General features: G+C 19.5%; 2 protein-coding genes across 2 annotated transcripts; both read right to left on the bottom strand.

Moving 5' to 3' along the window:
• Positions 1 to 3,772: 3,772 nt before the first annotated feature.
• Positions 3,773 to 5,138, bottom strand: PGO_001305 (variable surface protein; the record flags this gene model as incomplete). The annotated part of the gene is made up of 3 exons (XM_028690928.1): positions 3,773 to 3,943; positions 4,066 to 4,968; positions 5,106 to 5,138. The coding sequence occupies 3 exons, from the start codon at positions 5,136 to 5,138 to the stop codon at positions 3,773 to 3,775; spliced, it is 1,107 nt and encodes a 368-aa protein (XP_028546729.1).
• A 13,086-nt stretch (positions 5,139 to 18,224) lies between these two features.
• Positions 18,225 to 19,341, bottom strand: PGO_001300 (variable surface protein; the record flags this gene model as incomplete). The annotated part of the gene is made up of 3 exons (XM_028690927.1): positions 18,225 to 18,380; positions 18,494 to 19,201; positions 19,327 to 19,341. The coding sequence occupies 3 exons, from the start codon at positions 19,339 to 19,341 to the stop codon at positions 18,225 to 18,227; spliced, it is 879 nt and encodes a 292-aa protein (XP_028546728.1).
• Between the last annotated feature and the right edge of the window lie 6,257 nt (positions 19,342 to 25,598).

Below are 25,598 nucleotides of genomic sequence, written 5' to 3'. Positions count from 1 at the left end.
CAGTTGCTACGATATAAAAATGCAGTATAATTAGATTTATCCTATAAAATAAAAAAAAAATCAGAAAATCTACACTTTAATATTTGCTAATTCAAAAACAAACTAATTCTCCAATTATTATAAATTCATTTTTTCTAAAAATTATAGAACATTATAATTATTATAATAAATTATATTTTTAATCATACTATACATCTAATAATGTAGAGAATCATCCTTATTTTTCAAAAATCCCACAAAAATATTACATAAATTTCATATATAATAAAATAAAAATTAATCAATATGTATAAAATTTATAGTTCTAATGAAATATATCTATTAATACGCTTATATATTATAAATTTTATTAGGAACTATTATATAAGAAATTTTAAATGTTCCATAAGAAAAATATATATTAATTGATATATTAAATATAGGTATTTATAATAATTTAAAATGAGTAATTAAATAAATAGGTTGTTTTTTTAACTAAAATGTGATATATTTTAACTTGATAACTTTTAATAATTTAAATTTTAAAATCATAGTATTAATATTTTTAATTAAGTTAACATTATATTTTTTTTATCCCAAAAATTTTAATTATACATATTCAGAATAAAACAGAATATCTAGTATTTTGAACTCGCGTTAGAATATATTTGGAATATGATTATTTTTTAGCACATTTCTATATTTACGTCAAATTCTGAATTCAATTTTCATGTTTAAATTATTTATTTTTAATATACATTATCTCTTAAAATTGCACTAAAATTAAAATGTGTGTTCTATAACAACAATATAATTTTACATAGTCGTTATATGAAATTATATTTCTTTTTATATGGAGAATATATTTATAAACTTGTTATATTTAAAAATATTTTCTAAATTTGTGGTTTTTGATAATGCAACGAGGAAATTTTTGGAATAATTGAATCTAGACAGTCTAACTCATTTACATTGAACATGTATACTTATTTTATTTATTTTAATTCTTAATTTTTTTTTTATTATTAATAAAAAAATTTCTATAATATAATTATTTTACAATTCGTATGTTTCTCTTTTTAATTATATTTGTTTTTTCCTAGTTCAAAAATAATTGAGGCCTGAAATTTTATATTTTACTTTCAAATAGGATTATAATAGATTATAATAATTTAAAACATAATACAGTTAATTAAATTACCTAAGTTTATGAAAAGTAGTTTTAAAACACTTTAATCAAAAAACTAAAGTATCTAAAATCTAAAAGTAAGAACTTAGGTAAAAACAGTTCTGAAGTAATTAAATGTATACTTTTGAGTTCTTGTATATATAAAAGATTAAATATAATTTATGGTTTTATTTATACTACTAATACTAACCATGATTTTGGTGTGTTTCATATGTAATATAGTACTTTTAATGATTAAGACAAAAAGGAGCATTATTACAATAAATATAATACCAAATATTATCTGATTTCTCAAATTTAAATGTAAAAACTAAAGAATTATATCTTTACTATGGAGTTTTTTATTGCTATATAAATGCCTCTAGTAGATAAGTTTCTGAATGCAAGAAATATAATAGGCATATTCAAAGCAATGTAGAATTATACGAATGTTTTAAAATATAATGTACATTATCATATGAAAGAAAATATCTCAAAATTTATAGTTAACGTAAGGAACATCACCCATGAATTGTGTTTTATAGTATTGCACATCGCATATCAGTTCAAGCTGAACAACATGCTGTAAAAAGAAACCTTCACCACGAGAAGATGCAATTATAGGTGAAAAGATTAAATCTTATAACATAAAGTTTTATTAAAAAATTGGTATATATATTCGAATTACAAAAAAAGGATTTGTTTCCTTATAAGTATTCAGAAATAAAGCGTCACAACTATAAACGTACAACAAAGTTTGAGGAAATGTTTTTCATAACTATTTCAATATTTATGCATTTTAGGCTTTCATATAAAGTAAATGATATTTTCTATATCCTGTGCTAGATGTATTCATAATTAGGCCTTAAATAATGCATAAATTATTAAGAATATTTTACATAATTCACATATATCAGTGTATACTTCCATGAATATGCTGTTAATAAATATACTCGGAAAGCAAAACTATTCTTCAAATCATAGAAAAGAAGGTAATCATATATTATTTCGCTATGTATTGTGGCATATAATCTATATTATGAAAGAGAAAAATATTATTTAGGATATAAATGTCCTTATTTTTTTTTTACATAAAAATAAATAATAAGAAGAAAAATCATCTCTTCTTAACGAACAATTATGTTCAAAATTTTTAAAATGTATTAGATAAACATAAAATATATGAGTTCTCCAGGACGTTGAAAGCGTACTCATATATATAATAAGATAGAAAAGAACATAAAATTAAGTCAGATTTGAAAATTTTGGTACATATAGTAAAAAGAATAATTATTATAATAAATAAATTAATTCTCTATGAAAGTAATAGGTTTTTAATATTTTTGAAAATTAACATTATTCTTAACTTTCCCCATTATATAATATTTTCCATCTTGAGCGCACAAAAAATAATGCGATATTTACATTACATGATGTAATAACTAAATACCACCAATAGTAAATTATGTCATTTTATAACACCCTATAAAACAATGTTTCCTTGCAAAAATAAAAATTATATTTATTGTTATATCTATTTTTTTGTGCAAAGCTTAGTCTATTTTCCTTCACCTTATGGAATGTTATATATATTTATAAAAAGTAACATAAATTTTATCTTTATTACATCAAGTATATTTATTCATATGTAGTGTTAATTATATTTTATAAATGATTATAAATTTATCTTATTGTTAATAAAAATTGTTCATATCCTATATATGTGCTTATTTATTAAGAAAATTACAACTTACCCTTTAGAATATTTATTAAATTCTTAATTTATTTATAATATTTAGCATTTAAATTAATTTCCTATCTTAAACAATTAATATAAATAATGTAATATTCATTATATCATAACAACAAACAACAGTATGTATTTTCAAGCATATATTATATATATATATTAAAAGCTCGAAATATGTATAATAATAATAATTTAATAAATAGATTTCACATCTTGCATATATATAAAATTAATTCATAGAATTCTTAAAAAAAAGTATTCTTTTATATATAAAATAGTAATAGAAAAATTTACATTATATGCTTATATAAAAGTATTATAAATCTTATATTGTTATTTTATTACTCATTAGTAATATTGGGGCAAAAAATAAAAAAAAAAATAAAATTATTTAGTGCACATACGAAATTTACAAATATTCAATAATTCCAGATGCAGTACTGACTTAATATATATATATATTATTAATGTGCAACATATCTCATACTAACAATAAATTTTATACATCCTAAAATAATATAAAAAAATTGCGTTCACTGTTATAAACGTATATATGACAAATTACAATACATCATTTAAAAAATAATCCTGCAATAAATATATAAAATTAATGTAATTATTCAAAGTTCCTTCATGTAACCTGATAAATATGTCAAAAAAAAAGTGAAAATAATGAATTATAAATAAAAGTCCCTAAAAATCTGAAATCCTAAACCCTAAACCTAAAGATATTAATAATTTTATTTTTAATTTTATTATTGTGTTGATATATTCATGGTGAGAAAAATTGCTTTTACGTTTAAAAATGCGGTTCATTAATATAATTATATTACTTATAAAAAAATAATTTAAATTTATTAATTGTTATTACACTTTTAAGACGAATTATCCATATAACTATACTGTATTTGATACTTATTGCCATTTTCATTGTTGTATATCCATTCATGTGAACCCATGATATTCATGTTTTTTTTATCCTTTTTTTTCATCTTCCTTTTTAATTTTCTCATCCTTGGATTAAAATATGAACCAAAAGCGGTATACTGATAATAAAGGAACAATATGATATTTTATGAGTGTATCATTTATTTGATGTTAATATTTCATAATGAATTCTAAAAATTTTAAAATAATATATATTTAATAAAAAAAAATGTTATATAACCTTATACATAATGAATACAATTATTAACACTGAAAAAAATAGAACAGCCATACCAGAGCTTACTGTTGTTTCTGTGCCTGTATGTGGGCTGAGCCTCGCTTTGTCTAGTGTTTTTTTCCTTTCACTTATTATTTTTAGTATGTTTTTTCCTGTACCATCCATTTCAATTACTCTTTCTATTTCTTTTATTCCTCCCATTTCTCTTGTTACTTTCATTGCCGATGTGTTTGTGCTTCCCTCAGCACTCCTATTTGTTTTTGATTGTGGTTGCCCCCATTGGGAGAAGTCTTTACAACTTTCTACTCCTATCATATATTTTTCAAAATGATATATAAATTCATATAATAAATCGTGAAAATCCATATTCTGCTCATTTGAACTTGTTCTTAAGAGATTCTTATATTCTCTAGAACAATATTCAGCATAACTACAACTATGTTTGTTGTATTTAAATTTATAAAAATTGTCATATAATTGATCAAGTTTTCTGAAATTTAAAAACGTCTCATCACCAAGATCTACAAGGTAACCAACGCAAGTTTTAGGTATAGTTCTGCTAAACCAAGTTCTCCTTGCTTCAGTCATGTATCTGTATACATCTATGGGGTTTCTTACTATACAATTATAATTTTTTACCAATTCATGTAATTTGTAGTTTAAGTATATGCAAAAGTATATTTTATTATGGTGGTTTCCATTTAAAATGTGACTCATATTATCTAAAAGAATAACAAGTTTTCGGCAATCAGCAGTAAATGAAACGCCTTTAGAGTTTCTACATATATCATATTTAGCATAACTACACAAATCAGTAAAATTATGGTGTTTATATTCATTCCAGTTTCTACTTATAATCGAATTATAATTTTCATTAGATCTCATATATACATCATCAAAATCAACCTAATAATTGAAGTCATAATGTATAAAAATAATTTTTATAGTAATTTATATAATTTTTTCCCCCTTATATAACTGAAATAACGATATTTTAGATTCATTAATATATATTATATAATTATAAACATGCATAAATATACCTTTAAAATATCATCATGTGTAGGAATCGTCATTTTATATATGAAAGAAATAAAAGGAAAATTTTTTTAATTTCTTATTATTATAAATATGCACCATTTAAATGTATAACAATAAATAATACGTTCATACAATGTTTATTAATTTTTTTATTCAATATTTTCTATAGACAATTTCTATATACATATTTATTAAAATTCATCACATTTATTAAAGCATAGTTGTAATATGATACTAAATTAAGAAGATCATATAATACGTATATATGTATATATAATATAAAAAATATATATACAATTTTAGAAATACGAAATAATATATAACACACATAACTTATGTATTAAAGTTGTATATGTAAAACTGTAATAATAGCATTCTTAATTTCTTAGACACACATAAAATAAATAATAATATAATAAATAATATTTCCAGTATATAATTATATCATAAAATTATTCAAAATATGTAAATATGAACATCATAATAAGACTTGCGTATTTATTATTAGGTATTCATGTATAATGTTTAATGTTCATTTTATAGGTATATGTATTTTTGTTTTGTTATATTAAAAGTGATGTTTTCTTTATTGAAATATCTACTAAAATTCATACGATTACAATAAATTAATGACACAAGGTTCTAAATATTTTAACATTAAACAACAATATATGTGACTATATCATATAAGGAAAATTAATATTTTTAATATCTTTGCGTATTTACTCAACTATATAGTGTGTATGTATTTACCTCATTTTAAATGTATATTATCGGATAATTGATAAAATAATAATACTATAAATAAAAGAAAAATATATAATAAAATATAAATATTACACATATCATCGCGTACTATTTCGAATGTATTACTATGTATTTTGTCAATAATATATGACGTTAATTAAATTTATAATATAAAAAGGAAATAATATTATAATACGATAATTACACCTATATTTCCAATACATTATTATGAAAATTATATTTTTTTTTAATTTTTTTATATCCTTATATATTATCCTTTTATTTTATGCATTTTTATGATAAAAATTACTCATTCGCATGCATAAAATGAAAAAGTAAGAATATCAATAAAAACATGGGCAATTGCAATGCAAAATCCATAACATAAAATATGGTAAATTCACAGAAACATTTTGATATAATTTCTTCTTATAAAATATATATATTTCGTAGCACTTGATTTTTATTTATTTCAATTTTTTTATTATATTCCAAAATGGCAAAATTAATCCTATATAAAAAATAAATATATTAAAAGCAAAATCACACAATTTACTATAAATATATTATGTCGTTTTTATTAAAATATTCCATTGTGATTGAATAATTTATTTTTTTTATTAAATTTTTTAAAATGTAAGAAAGCAATAATTTGACTTAAATATTTATTTAGAATACATTTTAATTATTAAATTATATATATATTGGGAATCACTATTTGTTCATAATATATATTTTTTCATTAAATAAATAAGATATCCTATTTTCCAAAAAAAAGCATATATTCAAAATGTACATGAGATTCTGAACTATAGTTTTCATTATAAACGTACATGATAAAAGTATTTTACTCACATATTATTTTAATTTTTACTTTTGTGAATTTGATAATATGATAAATTGCACAATAACTATATTCATAAAAAAAATGAATTTTCATATAAACTGAATTAAGTTTTTTGGATGAATAAATATATGCACATACATGTAAGAATTCTTCTATTGATTAATAATAAATAATTTAAATTAAAATTCTAAATATGTGTATAAATTTACGGAGTATAAATTTTTTTATTTTCAAAATTGGTTCTAAAAAAACTTTCATTTGAACAAAAAAATACAAATATATATATGTATCTAATCATTCTAACAAATGATACATATATACATAAATGAAAAGAAAAGAAAATCATTCATAGTTATAGTAAAGCATTTCTTTATTATTCAATCATGCTACATTATACTTTTTATTATAATATAATTATGCAGTTCTAAATATTTGAGTTGTATAGAGATTAAAATTATATCTTATATTATTGAAAATAACTGTATATTTATATTTATTGTAAATTTATTCATTTTTTCTGATGGAAGATAAGAAGTCATTGTGTTATATAAACAAATTAAACATAGTTTTATTTATAACCATAAGATTTAATATTATTTTATGTTAATTTACGTTCATTGTAATAAATTATTTATCCAAATAATGAATGGATGAACATAAAGTTCCTATCTACTTACCAGTTGAAATTAATCTAACGAAAATAAATATTATATACTAACAAAAATTAACGATATTATATAAAAACAATTTATGTATTATTGTAAACAAATAATTATATTAAAAATTCAACATAATTACTATGAAAACATTATTTATGTATAAATAAATAAAAAAAATGAATATTCCCTTACATGGTGAATATTTAAACCTATATTCTTGTGATAAGGTATAATGTAATGATATATATAATTGTTATGTTCATAATACATTCTATCAAATTTTATTTTACATACGTTTCAAATGTTTCGATACGCTATATATTGTTAGATTTTATGCTATATTATTATTGTTCATAGTTATTTTTATAATTTAGAATTCACATGTCTTTATATAATTGTTTACTTTATTAAAATTAATGAAGCATAACTTTCTTATATAATTTTAGAAGTAATTTTAATTAAGATTAAATTCATTTTTTTATTTGACTTAATATTTTTGCTAAGAGATATATTGTAAATTCCTTTCATGTTAATAGGTAATATAAAATAGGCGTTAACCGGTACTTTTATATATTTTCAGTTCTAATAATAAACAACAAAATGTCTTTTTATTGCCTATAAAGAATTTACCAAGGTTTTACAGAGTTCTTATACTTTATTTATGGATACTATTACATGTATATATACAGAAGTAATTTTTATGTTATAGCTTGAAGTTATGAAAAATACTTATATTTTAAATATTTGATCATCATTCTGTTATGTAATCGTATAAAATAATACTTGGTACGATGAATTTCTATGAGGTGGAGCAACAGCATAGTATATATTTAAGCCTTGCTTACAATCATTTTGTGAGTAACTATTATAAATAGTTAGCCATGCTAAATTAGCACTTTCTTGTGATGTAAATAAAATTTAATTTTTCATAGTTTCCTAATTAATTTATATAACCATTCTATTATAACATTATTTGTTCTGCTTAGTCTCGTAACTTGGGATACTAAAGTGAACAATAAGGGTTATATCCATTTTCATAACATTTTATATTGTATATTATGCAAGAATTACCAAATGTATAATGCCATTGTTATTAATTTGAAAGTATATTTTTTTATAATTATAACTTTTCCAATAAGTTGTATCAATAATTACTTGGTCATTTTCATATCACTGTATCTTTTAATTGGAATTAATATAATAAGTAACTATAAAAGTTTTAAATTTTCGATTATTACTGTAAAAAATACTGTTTTTTTAATTTTATTATATATATACATTCGTATCAAAAATGGATGATCACACAACGATTTATTTTAATAAAATATTATTCAAATGTCCCGTTAAGTTTTGTGTACTATATATATAAATCTCCTTTTTAATTACAATACTCAAGGCATATATGCAATTTAATTTAAAAAAATAACATAAAAAAATATATATTTCATATATAAATTCATATAATTTGTAGAATCAATTGTTATGGTATTATTTATCCTAATAATGCTATAACATAGATATTTATTCAATAAAATAACCTTGATTTATTTATACTATATTTTTTTGCCTTTTGTGCAAATATTTTATTCTTATACTCAATGTAATACGCTTATGTTTTCTTATTATAAATTATAAGTAGTCTTTTATTCCTTTGTTAATGCTATATAATTTTCTTAATGAATAATAGATAAAGGCCTCCATATATTATTCTACATAACTACAATGTTATATATATAGTTATTCCTAATCCCCCTTCTAAAATAAGATAATTCATGGTACTTCTCTTATATAGAATATTTAACAATAAATTTTCGAAATATAACTATATAAAAATTTCTCTTATATTATATATAAGTATCTATTTATCATATACATATTTTTCATCTCTATAAAACATCATATTTTTTTAAATAATCATGGTTTCTTTGTATGTATACATTAAATATGATAATCAAATTGTTATGTTGTTCTGTAAAGAAAATTTTCTTATTTTAGTCAAATCAATAAGAATTTTAATGTATTCAACTGTTTCAGTTACATGATTATCAAATTATTTCCTTTTTCTTTATTTTCTTATAAGTTATAAATAAATCAAATTTAGTTATATAGTATTGGGGGAAAAGGGACAAAAATTTTGTAAAAATTAAATATATATAAAATCAGTATTATATGCAAATAATTGATAAAACTACTATACAACGATGGCTCATTTAATCTAAAAAGTCTATTTAAGTTTTATATATCAAATAAAGGATGTAATAGATATAATAACATAATAGTAAATTGAACTACTAATGAAAATATGTAATATATATGCTGATAGAACTGTCGTTATGCCATTATTTATGCTCTTCTTAACACAAGTAATCAAAGTGCTTTTAAAAAATTTTAAATTTCATCAGAAGAATACTTATGCATATCCTTACTACAGTCAATTTTACATAACATAAATGTATAGTCAGAATAGTTTTATAATAAAAGATCTAGTTTATGGGGGTTATTAAAAAAAAATTTTAAATTATAATGAAGAAAATTAATTTTTTTTAATTTCTTATAACTACTTTCTAGTGGTTTATACGTTATGTTCTCGAATTCCCCCAATTTCGAAATTCCAAAAATCTTTGATCGATGCCTCCTAATTCGATAAATTGTTTTAACTTCATATACTTATAATTCATTCATATATCCAATAATACATGCTTAAACTGTAATATGCTTGTGGATTGTTGTTGTAAGGCCTTTATAATTTGGTAATGTATACGCACTGTATTTATAAAACATGTTATATACCATAATATATTATTCATGTATTCAAGGATATTCTTTTTTTTTTCTCAGTATATTTACATTTAAATCGTGATAATTACCTCAATGCATATTATATATATCATTGATGTTATTATGTACATATGAAAATATACATTAGGCAAAAGCTTCATTTTGTACTGCTCAATAATAACATAATTTCTATCTCAGTGTATTGAGTGTGTTATGCACTATTTTTCTAATTCCATCCTTTATAAGTAAATGCTACATACTATTCACTATCCTTCTCTAGTTTTATTGTATTGTGGAAATAATTTAGGAAGTACAACGAAACTGAACTGAACCACACATACGGGAAAAACAATGATTAAATCATAAATATACTTTCAAATGTATGTCAACTTTATCGATATGATTTCTCCTCATACACATAATATATGCTTATATATTCAAATAATTATATTTTTCTCAGACGCCTTTCGCAATTGTAATTTCAAAAAATAACTTTTTTTATTAGGGTTAAAACATTTCTCATTTATTTTGTCTCTATTTACATGTAAAATGAACCCAGAATAATTCTGTACACGTTTCTCTCATTAAACCTATTTCATTAACTGTATGTCCTCCAAATGATGTGTTACAATCCTACAACACCACTCTATAGAAACTTCATGATTCCTGATACTTTTACACGTCACGTTTTCTCTTAATTTCTCTTATTTTTTGTTTTATTTGGTTATTACTTCTATAAATTAATTTTTACCTCTTACCTATTATGTGATTCCTGCTTCCTACAACGTAACTTTATGTTTAATTTATATATTTCCCAATCATAGCACTTGTATTTTTTGTCTCCATTTAAATTATTCATTTATACATAGAATTAAATGGTAAATTTTTAATATGTTCACCAATAATTACTTTTATTTTTATTGTAGTTATTGGTTGTTCATCCTTTGCGCTCAAGTGCAATATAAAATAGTCTCTTTAATTCATATTTTTTCGAGTATTATTTATTAAAATAAAATGGTAAATTCGATAAAATTTCAGTGATTCCACTGAATTTATTTTTTTAATTATTTATCAGTAAGGAAAAAATTTTTCTTTTATATATACATTCATTTTTCGCATATAATTTCAATTATATCATACAGAGTTAGAATCAATCCTTCTGAATTTTGTAATTTTAACAAATTATTAGTAATAAGTATAATAAATATGAACAAAAAACTTATTTGTGTATCTGTTACAATTGTAATATTCACAACATTTAAGAAGTATGAAGGCGATTCATAATATAATAAACAATTTCTCAATAATAAACGTGTTATTTATTTTATCGTAATATATTAAATATTATAAAAAAGAAATTAAATACAATTTTTTTTTCTTCTTTTATGAATGATTTATTTATTCTCTTTATTGTTCCTAAAATTTATTAACATAATATATTATATGGCCCATATGTCTACTATTATTTTTTAATCTTATAAAATTTAATAATCACCTTATACAATAATATCTTAACGCCAACTTAACAAATGCAAATTTTTTCAGTACGAAGCCTCTTCATATTATGTGTTCTTAGGTTTAAAAAAAGATATATATGTGTGTTTCTTTATTTTATATAGCTAATGAAAATTACTATAATGATACCTTACTCGGAGATATGGATGGTAATTTTGAATTGATATAGTGCCAGGTCTATTATTCATATATTTGTATGTACCATTTTATATATATTTTATAAAATTTTATTCTGTAGTGTATAATTTTTGACGTAGTATAATTTTTTTCCTTTTTTTTGTATGAAATTGTAGATTTATTTTTTCCTGTGTGTGAAGGAACTATAGATAAAACTAGTGATAAAAATGTAATCGAATACTGGAACAATGATTGTCAGAATATTAATTAAGATATTATAAACCATATTATTTTGTATATTAAAAGTAGATTATGAACTAAGACCATGACATCCTTATATTATATGTATAAAAATGCTATGAATCCATTAAAAAAGACCACTTTATCATAATTGCATTACTTTCTACATAAGAAGAATATAATGGAGGGAAGGAAAAGTTATTATGCCATCAAAATATTTAAGGAATTCATCAATATATATAAAAATTCTCTTCATGCTAAATTATCAGAAACATATAATCATGAAAGTATTTCCTATCACGAATTGGAAAATCTCAAAGATATATGTGAAATAAATAATAAACATATAGATATACAAAATGAAATTATGTACTGTATCCATGATAAATGCAGATGTGCACAGGAATGTGGTAATTTATATATCAATCTCAAGATTTCATGTGATTCCAATTATGATTCCGATTTATATAAGGCATTAAATAATATTAGAAGCAAATTTTAAACACTGAAATTACATAGAAATTTTGAAACTACATTACCTGAAGTATTATACCCTTCAGAAATACAAAAACAAATTTAACCTTCTCCCATAATACATCATGTAACATATCCTATTTTAATTCCTACTTTTCTAACATTATTAATTCTCGTTTTTTTGATCATTCTGTATAAGGTTAATTATAATGCTATTTATATGTATTTATGTTGCAAAAAAATTTTCACATATTATTTAAAAGATAATAAAATTATACAAAAATGTTTTATTTTTTATGTATAATATTTTTCCTTGTGAATAAATTCACCCCATACGATACATATTGTGCCGAAAAATAAAAACAAAAAAAAGTGGATAGAATAATACAAATGAACAAAGTATACATTGCAATTTTTTGAATCATATAGAAGTGTAACAAAAAATATTATATATAATGTACCACATAATTAAATGTAAATTTACAAATAAATATATAATTTGAATACCTATTTTAAATATATATAAACTTAAAGAAATATATGTCGAGAATATCCTCTTAACTCCATTATATAAAATTATAATGAGTTTTATAATATAATAATAAAAAATATTAAAATGTTCATTTCAATTTGAAATAATAATAGTTTAATATATATAATTTCATCATACATAAAATGTAATGTTCCAATGGTGTAAATATTTAATATAATTAATATGAATATATTTATTGCTTGTAACGTTATAATATTCCATACTTTAAAAGAAAAAATTCATCAAATATTATTATACACTATATTATAAATAAAATAATAATATTCTACATAAGGTAATATATTATTGAATATTCTTACTATAGATTGTGAAAATCAATTAAAATACATGATATAAATTATTTTCATTAATGTATCATTCTGTTTTGTTACAAAGACTTATTAAAAAGGCCATTACCAATTAATATATAAAGATTAACAATTATTTTTAAATTATAATAACATTTATGATCCACATTATATTTTTTAATGTTAACCCTATTATATGCCCTCATGATAATTATATTAATGTGTGAATTTTGGTTAATTACATGTTCATTGAGGTTATAAAAGAAAACTATGAAAATATATAATTTATTTGTTATGTTTTTTTATTCAATTTTATTTAGTTAACATAATGGAATTTTCTTTATTATTTTGTCTTTTAATCTATATTTATAAAATTTTATTATTTCTGGTGTGCTTCGCAAAATTACTCTACATATCTCCATACATTAAAGAAAAATATAAAAATAGCACATATTTTATTTTAATGCATAATATTTTTATAAATGATTATGTCATGAGTTCAAATTCTCTGAGTCATCTTTTCAATAATTAAAATATTTTTTTCTTAGAATACAAATTATAATTATATATAATTGTAAATAAAATAAATATACATAATTCTATTAACATTTAGCATGTTTATTAACTATTTTAATGTATGAAAAGATAAAATAAAATAAGCATATATTAAAGTATGCATTCTCAATATAAATGCAAGTTAAAAGAAATTTATATATTTGTAATACTGTTATAAAAATAACATATAAGTTATAGGAAATTTAGCATTTATATAAGATAATATAAGTAAAAAAAAAAACAATTTTATTTTTAAAAAATGCAAAAAAATAAAAATTAATGTACAAATAAAAATAAAATAATAGTACACCAAATGTTAATATTCCTAATTTTGTCCATACTTGAAAATCATTTTCGTCAAAAATATTTTAGTAATGCACATATTTAATTAAAAAATATTTCATTTCTTTTTATAAAGAGAAATTAATATATGTATATTTAAACCATAATAAATACAATTCCAAATATTAAATTTTATTTTTTTTTTCTACTTATAAACGTAAATATGTGCATATGCATATTAAATAAAATAAATAATGGTTTTATCTAAATACCTCCAAAATAAATATTTCAGTCTATGATGAATAAAAATATATTATTAGTATAAAAAACAAATAAAACCTCCTAATCAATAACAAAAATTATCACACATATATTTCTTCAAATTTCTGGATGCCATGAGTTCACATATTTAACATATAGCTTTAAAATTTTGCCTACGTAAGGATAAATAGCATCATATCTTTTTCTGCTGTACATAATAACATGTTTTTTTCTGATGAAAACTGTAATATATAAAAAGCAATAGAAGAAAGTGTTGATTGAAAAATATTCTACGAAATAAAATAATACAGTACATTACACTGTATATATATGTTTAAATCAATACGGTTTATATCACGTATCCATATCACGGACATAATATAAATATATAATAAGCATAATATTATTAAGCCTAGAACAAAAATTACCTTTATCATTATATTTTTCCTTATAATAAATTACATAAAAAAAAATTACTAATATATTTATAAATTTTTAAGAAATATATAAAAAGTTATATAAAACAAGTACATAATAACTAAAAATTTAAATTGTATTATTCAAATAGTTGTTCATATTATAGTATTTATCTCTTGGTATTATTCGTCCATATATTATTAATATTAATATATTGTAAATATATATTTCCTGATCTCATATATATTGAAAAAAATACATATAATTATTTGTCTGAAGAAAAAATATTAATTTATTTATTTTCGCTACTGTATAAAATACCTAATGAGAATATAAATTAAATTATTTTTAAATTATAATAAAATATATATTTAATTATTATCTTTTTAATATTACTTCACACATTATGTATATATAGGTTGGATAAATATATGCACACAATATATAAATAAACTTATCATATAGCAAATAATTACTATTTTTTGCATAAAATTCTTGTTTTCGTGCTTTTACAATTAATTTATATTATATAGCTTTTATTTCTATAATATCCTAAAATAAGAATTACTAGTATTTTGTAATATAATATATAAAAGTTCAAATCATGAGAAATTTAATATAAGCATATTCCTCTCTGTAATGTATACAATTAAAATAATAAATATTTGAATGTACAAAGCAAGAATATATGGTTCATATTATAGGATTCACACTTAGTGTTCATCGTTGAAGTCTAATTCATGTTCTTTTTGTCTTATATTAATATATATATTTTTTTCTTCTATACATAATTATTATATAGTTCAGTGTATAAAAGTATCAACAATGCGTTATATGGAAATATGTGAATAGATTTTTATTAAGGGAAAAATATGAATTCACTTTTACCGTTATTCTATGTTTATTATAAAATGTAAATGTAAATTATTTCCTTTTATGAATATTATACACTTTTAATTTATATATCTAAAGCATATATATTATTTAACCTACGCTTAATATACATAAAGTTCAGTGTCATAATCAATGTAATATATAAAAATTTATGAAATTTTTTTTTTACATAAAAAGATTTTATGAATAATATATATTCACATTATATAAATTATTTATATATGTATACATCATTAAATGTTGTATTATTATCATTTATTCGTTTATTAAGTTTAATATCTTTTTATTACCTATTAATTTTTTTTTAATTTCTAACATATTTCTAAAACCTGATGTAATGAAAAACACATACTGGTATATTATAAACATTGCAATTATGTTATTTATTTTCATATAAAATACATTAGAGAAATATTAAACATTATTAATTTATAGTTATTACAATACTTAAAAATTCGCAAATTATGTAAAAAATGGGCTGCTTTATGTATCAATTTTAATATATATAATGTAATTTTTTTCATAATATATACATATCCTTATAGTTCCTATGGACTAATCTAAATATATATTATTTTATATTCACCATAAATGATGCTTTACTTATATGTTGACAATATATTTTCGTCAGGTAAATCATTAGAATGCCTTATAAATATTCCTAATTTAAAATAAAAATTTTCAATGGAATTATATTTTTGATATATTATGATTTAATTAAATAAAAAATAAATAAATTATAATATTATAAAAAGATGAAACATATTTTTTATTCACAATCATTTATTATCATCTATATTGTGAATAAAAATAAAATATAATATAATGATGAAATATTATTTGCTCACTGGAAAAACATTGTCGTAGCATATTATATTAATACTTAAATGTCGTCATGCATATTTCGTATATCTAAAAACTTGTGTGAACGTTATATTATTATTAAAATATATATTTTATATGAAGATTTGGGTGTAATTATTATTTATTTTCCTTTAATAACGTATAAAATTTTGATTGCATTTGTTATGTAAAAAAAAAGAATAAGGAAAATAAAGAATTATATTATTTTTATAAGGGATTGAAAAACAATAATCCTTAATATGTCAATATATTCAGGGAATTATTAATTGTAATTTATACATTCATTATAATGAGAATATGTATTATTTATTGAATATATAGTTGTATTATTCTTATTAAAATAAAATTTTTACTTAAAATATATCTTTTATATAAAATAATACTAAAATTTTTGTTAGCATTATATATATAATTCTTATATTATATACTTATTTTAAAGAGAACTAGAGACAAACTATAATTTCAAAATATATATGTATATAGAGATTGCAAGAAAATCATGGATCTTAATGTGACAATATAAGAAAATACTAAGAAATTATTTATTATGTTATGGAGAAAATAATGTACTAAGAAAAAACAGTAGTCTCTGTCCACATGTTTATGTGATGTTAAATCATTGTTTTAAAATAAAGAATATATATAATATAATTTAATTATCAATAAGAGTGGAAAAGCTAACAGTTTTAAGCATTTATATAATTCATTAGTGTATTAGTATTTGAAATTAAAAAAATATTTAAAAATAAATAATAAATATAAAATTTTGTATGTACAAAATATTATATAATTCAAATAATTTTCATGGTCTTTTATTATTTCATATATTTAATATTTATTCCTTCGTTAAAAAAAATAAAATATTTCAGTTTTTTTAACCATTTTTGCAGATCTGATACTTGAAATTAACAATTTATAGAAGTATATAATTTATAATAAGGATTCACATGATCTAATGCACAAAAAAAAGGTATGATAAATTATGCACAATATAACCAACATTTTATATGTTTTAATATTTCATTTATAGTACTAATAAACGTAAATGAAGTAAGCATCCCTTAATTATTAAAAGAAATATGTAAACACAAAAAATTCTTCTTATTAAAATATATACTAATTATTATTAAAAAAACATACGCAAAATTAATCATAAATATACATAATAAATATATGAAGCATTTCAATAATTATATATTATGTATTTACATGATGTATATAGAAATTAATCACTTTTTCTTTATTGCATTATAATACTAATCTATAAATTTCGTGTGTAGTACTATATAAATATATATTTTGTATTATCATTTTGTTTATATTTTAGTGTTTTATAACTTATAATCTAATTAAGCACGCAATCTACTGTATATTAAAAGGGGATATGGTGTCACTTATTTTGTTCTTATACATAGTTCATTGAAGAAAGAGATATATTTTAGATATTATTAGATTATTTATTTTGAAAATTTTAAATTCTATATAGAAAAATTAATATAAGCTTTTTACTAAAATTATTGGTATACGTTTATATAATATATTATAAGAGGATTTTCGCATATTTATTGTTTATTACTATTTATTTTCGTTTAATCAAATAATTACAACGTTTAATGTATATAATGGAAGAATTAAAATATATGATATAAAATATGGTGTCTACTCTTCAAAGCAGCACTACTCACATTTTTGTACGATTGAAATATATTATAATCATTATCTATATTATTCCACTTATTTCGTTTTCTTCTTAAAGTTCCTTGAAAGCATGAATTATATGGGGTAAACTAGTTAATAAAAAAAATTATATTTTAAATAAATATTATATTTAGATTCTTTTTATAATTATGTAGCAAATTAATTTTGTGCAATAAATATATATACATAATATAATAATTACTTTATGCAGATTAAATAAGGTTATTGATATTATTAATATCAAAAAAATTGTAATTAAAATAGGAACTGTTATATTATTTTTTTTGAACAAAGGTAACGTTTTATAAGTTAATTGGTCGTAACATTTAGTTGTACTTAGTTCGTTATATTTTTCCCTAACATATATTAACTCATTACAAAGATCAAAATAATTATTGGATTCACATGAATTCTTGTATTTCATATATAGTTCAGCGCAATCCTTAGCACATTTACATTTATCTTCATATTGAGAACTACTATTTTTCTCTAAAATATTTAGATTAGTGTACATGTCATGCAGATCTTTGAGCTTTGGCATTACATCTTCTGTAATAGTAGTGACATTGTAAGTTTTGCATAAATGTTGATGGGATGTACTATCAGCAGAGATCAATGCATCATAAAGTTTTTTAACTTCATCAATATTCCATTCATTATTATTATAATGATATAACCAATAATACAAATATTTGCAACTGGAATTGTAAGTCACGCTTGTCCCTCTATGATGTTGTATAGTACATGTATATTTGTCAAACTTTTCGCATATGCTTTGAACATAATTTTTAAAATGTGGATAATTTTCATCGGTTATATGTGAAAAATTATCAGCATTCCAACTATTACACTCTGTTTGGGAATTATTCATAATTTCTTCAAATTTTGGAAACTCTTTTACAATTTTAAACTAGAAAGAAATAAAAAATTATTGGATGATAAAATTGTAATATACTAATATTTTTTTATTAGTTTTATTAAAAAATTATATATAAAAATGTGATAATAAGTAATATATATTATATAATATTGTACATTATCATTATTCATCTTTTATATAATTATATTTTTTACAAAATATCTTGATAAAACAATGAAATACATGTAAATGTCTATAGTGTTCTTTAACATGATAATGCAAAGAATGAAGTATATAATTTTTATCGTTTTTTTTTAAGTATTGAATTGATCTAAAAAATGAACTTATACCGTGACAATTAAAAATTTAAACATAAGTAAGCATATTGTAATAATTATAATATATAACATATTTTTTTATTATAAACAGAAAAAAAATATAAAAATTATTCAGAAAAATTAAAATAAAAAAAGGAAATATGCTCATAGAGCATAACATTTGTCTAAAATATAAAAATTATATAATTTTACATATAATATAAACACCAAAAAATAATATTATATTATTATACTCTATTAATATGAATATATACTTAATAATTTTCATTATTTCCTTTTTGCATTTTTTATTGTGATATGTATGATTTAATTAAAGCTATATAAAACATTAGATCATATAATAATAATTTTTTATTTTTATTTTATTTCTCTTATATAATAAATGATATAAGCTTATTAAAGTGGGTTATTATCATTTGCGTAAAATGGATATCAATAATATTTGTTAAACGTAATAATGGACGTAATAATAAGTAAGACATATAATACATTTAAATTACAATAATATATAACACTCAAAGAATTATATTTATATTTTTTTATTTAACTCATATACGTGAAGTATATAGTTACTCTCCGTAAACTAATTTATTAGAAATTTAGACACTATGATGAGAAAACATATACTAAAGTGGTGTTTAAAGTGAATGACATGTAATTTAAGCAATTAATATTCATATACTATATTTTAAATTTTTATTTACCCTGACCTGTCAATTAATATATGTTTTTATAGAAATGAAAGAAATAAATATAAGAAAATTTTAGTTTAATAATATAATGAATATATAAAATAATTTAAATTGGGATTTTTTAAGAATTAAACAATTCTTATAACATTTGAATAATATTTTATTTATGAACATTGTATATATCAAAATAATTCATACTAATTGTGTCATACGAAGCATTTTGAGTGCATACAATGACAACACATGGATTTTGCATTCAATAATGTGAATAAAATGTGACATTTATATAAGAATTGATCCTTATATTTGGCCATTTAATGTAAAAAGTATATTTTTTATATAAAATTTTTTTTCTTTGTCCTCATTTTTTCACTTTGTATTTAATGATATAAAAAATAATTTTATATAATAAGTATGTAGCGTGTTTACTCACAATAATTTTGTGTAACAGTTAATTAATATTTATGAAAATTTTGTTTTTTGATAAAAAGATATATTCACATTAAGAAATTAAAAATATTAATTATCATTACTCATTTCTACCATAATAAATTTATTTTCCAATCTTACATATTCCCTATTATTAAAAAATTGTTACTTTTCAATAAAATAACGAATTTAGAGGTATAAGTAATATACGATTTTTATTAGGAATTTTACATATATATTAAAATATTCGTTTATTATATGTTATGTTTTCTTTAGTTCCATGTACATAAACATATTCAACGTACATTTTTCTTTAAAATAAATATTATTATGATTATTATTATATAAAAATAGTCTCATGATAAAGTTTAAAATTAATTTATTACAATATAACTAAATGTTGTATAACAGAGAAATATATTTATAAATTTGAATTACCTTCATGATAAATTACTTAATCAATTATATAATTATTTATCATGATTATTCTGTAACATATTATTTTATTTCTAAAATTAATGATGAAAATACTTTATTAAAAAAACTATTATATATGATCTCTACAGATAATAAGAAGCTTGTACATAAATATGTCACTCTATAATAACAAAGAATGTTTTTTTTAAAAATATTTATTTACGTATATAGCCTTCCTTGTATAACATTCAAATGAATTCATTAAATTATTCCAATGACGAAAGACTCGTAAATAATGATTATATGATCTATGCATAAAATTAGAAAAAAAAAAAAAGAAGGAACACATTATATAAATACATGTAACATAATGAGAAAATTGTTTACTTAATAAAAAATTAGGTAAAACTCTAATTTAATATATAATGACTAATGCAAAGAAATATAATATACACATTTAATCGTTATGTTAGATTCTGACTGATTTTATAAAGAATCTGTACAGGGAAAATGTGTTTAATATATAAATATATATCGTATGCATATGCGAACTTCCTAAAAGGAACACATGTAATATATAATATACATATTTTTATGATTTATAAATATAAAATATGCAATTCATAAGAAATATATATCATTAATATAATATTCTCTAAAGTAATAAGAATAATCAACATTATGTAATCGTTTAATGTCTATGTAAAAACCTAATTCATAGATCTATAAATGTATTTTTTTTTCTATTTAATATTGAAAATATACATGCCAAATGTGCTAAATAAAAATTCTTCTGTAAATCATTATTTTGATAGTTGTTAAGTTATGTCTATGTAATAATGTAAAAAATGTATCAAAAATATAAAATTAAAAAAAAAGATAGAAATACTAGAAATATAATATACAGGAAATAAAACCAAAAATTTATTGTGCTGAAAATGTATATGTTAAAAAAAGTTACTTTTCCTTAAATTAATTGTAATAATTAAAAATCATTACTATAAACACTTTCAGCATTAAACAACATTTTATAATATATTATTATATAATATTCCTTTCATTCCATATTTAAATAGAATACACCATTATTAATAAGGCTCATTTATATTCAATATCTTATTTTTTCAATTTTTTATGATATAAGTCAACATTAGGGCAAATGATTACGATGTTTCTCACATTCGTACTAAAAAAATATTATTAAAATATATTTAAATATAATATAATCATTTTTATATAAATAATAATTCATTATATATGTATATATTTTCTTTTACACATATGTTTTTATAAATAGCGACATATATTTATATCTGACTTTACCACATTCGTATACATCACTATTTTTTAACGATATATCATGTTATCATAAATATATATTATATAATACTATTTTTTATTTATATAATATTTAATTTCCCTTTTTTCTTTATATCATATTAAGTATATTCTTTTTACTTTTAATAATTTACTCTATAATATAGTGTTTCTTAATTTTTTGCATTAATATTTTTATTATTCTTTATGACTACAGTGTAATACTAAAGAATTTTACTTCTTTTCATTAATATATATAATTATTGATATAATATAAGACATATGTATGTGATTATTATTTTATATTTTTATATATATCCTGTGACATAATTTTCAATTATCTTGCTATATTTTGCAACAGCATCTAACATTGCACATTAATGAATTTGGTTTAAATTCTTATATATGTAAAAATTACTTGGAGAAGTTATTAATAATTATTTAATCATAAATAAATGTAAAATAAACAATAATGTACATAAAAAGAATAGATAATTGTATTATACCATATATTCTATATATTAAAAAGAACAAATTTATATCACATCTAATAACACAGATCATTATAAAATTAAAAATCTTTAAACATTCTTTTAATATATGCTTTTTGTAACGGACATCGAACATATATAGTATAAAAATATAGAAAAAAATCTTAATATTTAAGTATATTTTTTTTATTTATTAATATGATTTTACATTATTTTTTATAATGTTTGTATTTTTTTAAATAAATATATTCAAAACATATATTTTGGTTAAAATACCTTTTCACACATATTTATAAAATATCATAATTTGAAATTACATATGAAACGTTATAATTCATAATTTTTTTAAAAATGAAATAATGAACATTTTATAGGTGTCATTTAATTAGTTCTATGGTTATATGGATGATAGAATTCATAAAAGTACAACGAAATCAAAATAGATTAAAACAAATAAACAAGAGGCCACGAAGGAGTATAATATGAATAAGGATTATTTGATAAATTTAATGAAATAATTTTTTTTTATTATAGTTTCTTTCAACAAGGGTAGTGAAATATTACACAAATCTAAAATCTACTAATTAGCAGAGCATATAGAAAGATACGCATTGGACACATTCTTTTATTAATGCCTTATTATGTGTTGCATATTATAACAACATGAAGTAAATATATGTATAAAACTGCATTACATAAAATATATTATCAAAATAGTATTATGAAATATATAATGTAAAAAAATGCATTTCTATATTTATTGTAAAAATTATATTTCAGTTAAGCTAACTAATTACAACAAAAATCACAAACTATTGTTTTACATCAGATAATGCGCTATAACATGACTTATTAATCTATAATATATAGCATCTAGAATGTGTCTTCAAAAAGATGAATGCAACTAAAATTAGTATTCAATAAAACATTACTAAATCAAATATATGTATGAATTACAGTTTAATTAAGGTAATTACAATTTGTAAATGAAAGGTAACGGTGCATATTTTTTAAATGTATTATATATAATTCCTTCAGAAAAGTGAGTAAAATAAATACATTAGAATATTGTATGTACAAATTTTTTTTTTCCTAAAATATTTTAATAATAAAATAGATTCGAATCAATCGAAAAAAGAATAGGACTATAATTTTTTTCAAAAATATCACAAGCATGTTCATTATATGTATTAAAACAAAATACGTGTTGATGAAGACAAAAGGTTTAAATATATAAATTTCAGATGCATTTGATTATTCATGCATTTCCCTGTATGAAATGCATTTTTAAAAAACATGGAACACACTTTATGGAATATGTATATTATTAAATATATTATATATCTCTTTATTTGCAACTTTCTCAATTTTACGTGAAAAATATATACTACAATTCTGTATAATAAAATATGAATATAGATTTTTATTCTTTTGTGTTTTCTATTATATCTTGAGCAGAAAAGAAGCAGAAATAAATAAAAAAATTCTTAGGTATTTCTTGAAATATCAGCTGTACTTCCACATGATATAACACACAGGCATCGGAAAAATAAGAATATACTCTTAAGATACTTATAATATGCTCAATAATGAAACATATAATTTTATGTTAAGTGAAAAGATATTTATATATACCCAGAAATGAGATCGCATAAATGATATTATTAAAATTAATAAAATGTAAGGAAAATTATTTATCATATATTTTATATTCAAATTTAGCTCTTCATATGAATACATTCATAGTTTTTTTTGTCTCGTTAATATTATTATATAAACATATGTATGTTGCCATATTTTTTTAGTACCACATGCTTGAATATTAGTCTTAAGTAAAAAATAACATTTTTTATTTATTCATGAAAGGAACACTATTACGATATTATATTATGTATAGTAATAAAAAAGTATGTATCATTTATACATGTATTATATTGTATTACAATATTCTATTTATGTCACAATAAATTGATCTAAATCTTATATGAATATACAATGAATCAATACATAATAGTACATATTATAAATATATATTATTTCATAAAGTATTATAATTGTAATAAACGAAATATATAACAAATAATGAGTAATTTCCTAACATAATGTAATAATTTCCAATAATATGTAGGATAATTCTTATGTTGTGCTGTATATTAATGTTAAAATATAAATAATTATTATAATATTACTATATTTTCTGCATAAGGCATAATAATGATTTAATATTTTATTTATTTTATATTTATGTTATATAAGGAAGTATAATTATATCTTTAAAATATATTATTTTCATAATATTCAGAATATATTTTTTAATTATTACTATTAGTTATGTACAGTTTTTTTTTTATTTTATAAGAATAAGTATTTTTATATTCTTCTTATAAAAGAACTTTAATTTCTTTATATTTTTTAAATTAGTCTTTTTTGGAGGAAATAATTACAGTTATTGATAAATGATTTACCATTAATTATGTAAAACACAGAAATATGTGTTCTCTGAATTGTTCGTAAAAACATAAAAATATTATAGCTATAATTCTAATTACTAAATTAAGTATAATACATTATTTACTATTATTATATCATAAGAGACATAAATATATGAAATGCAATCACATAATAATCCTCAATAATTTTTAGTACTATATTGAAAATTATGTTTGATATATTTCTTATTATCACTTTTTACTATATATCCCATTGTGTTTTTTACCATAGGGAGTATTTTACTATAAAGGAATAATATCAATTCCAGATGTTT

This window comes from Plasmodium gonderi (genome assembly GCF_002157705.1).
Source record: "Plasmodium gonderi DNA, contig: Pgo-contig_129, whole genome shotgun sequence".
Taxonomy (NCBI): Eukaryota; Apicomplexa; class Aconoidasida; order Haemosporida; family Plasmodiidae; genus Plasmodium; species Plasmodium gonderi.
This window is presented reverse-complemented; position numbering and strand designations above follow the sequence as displayed.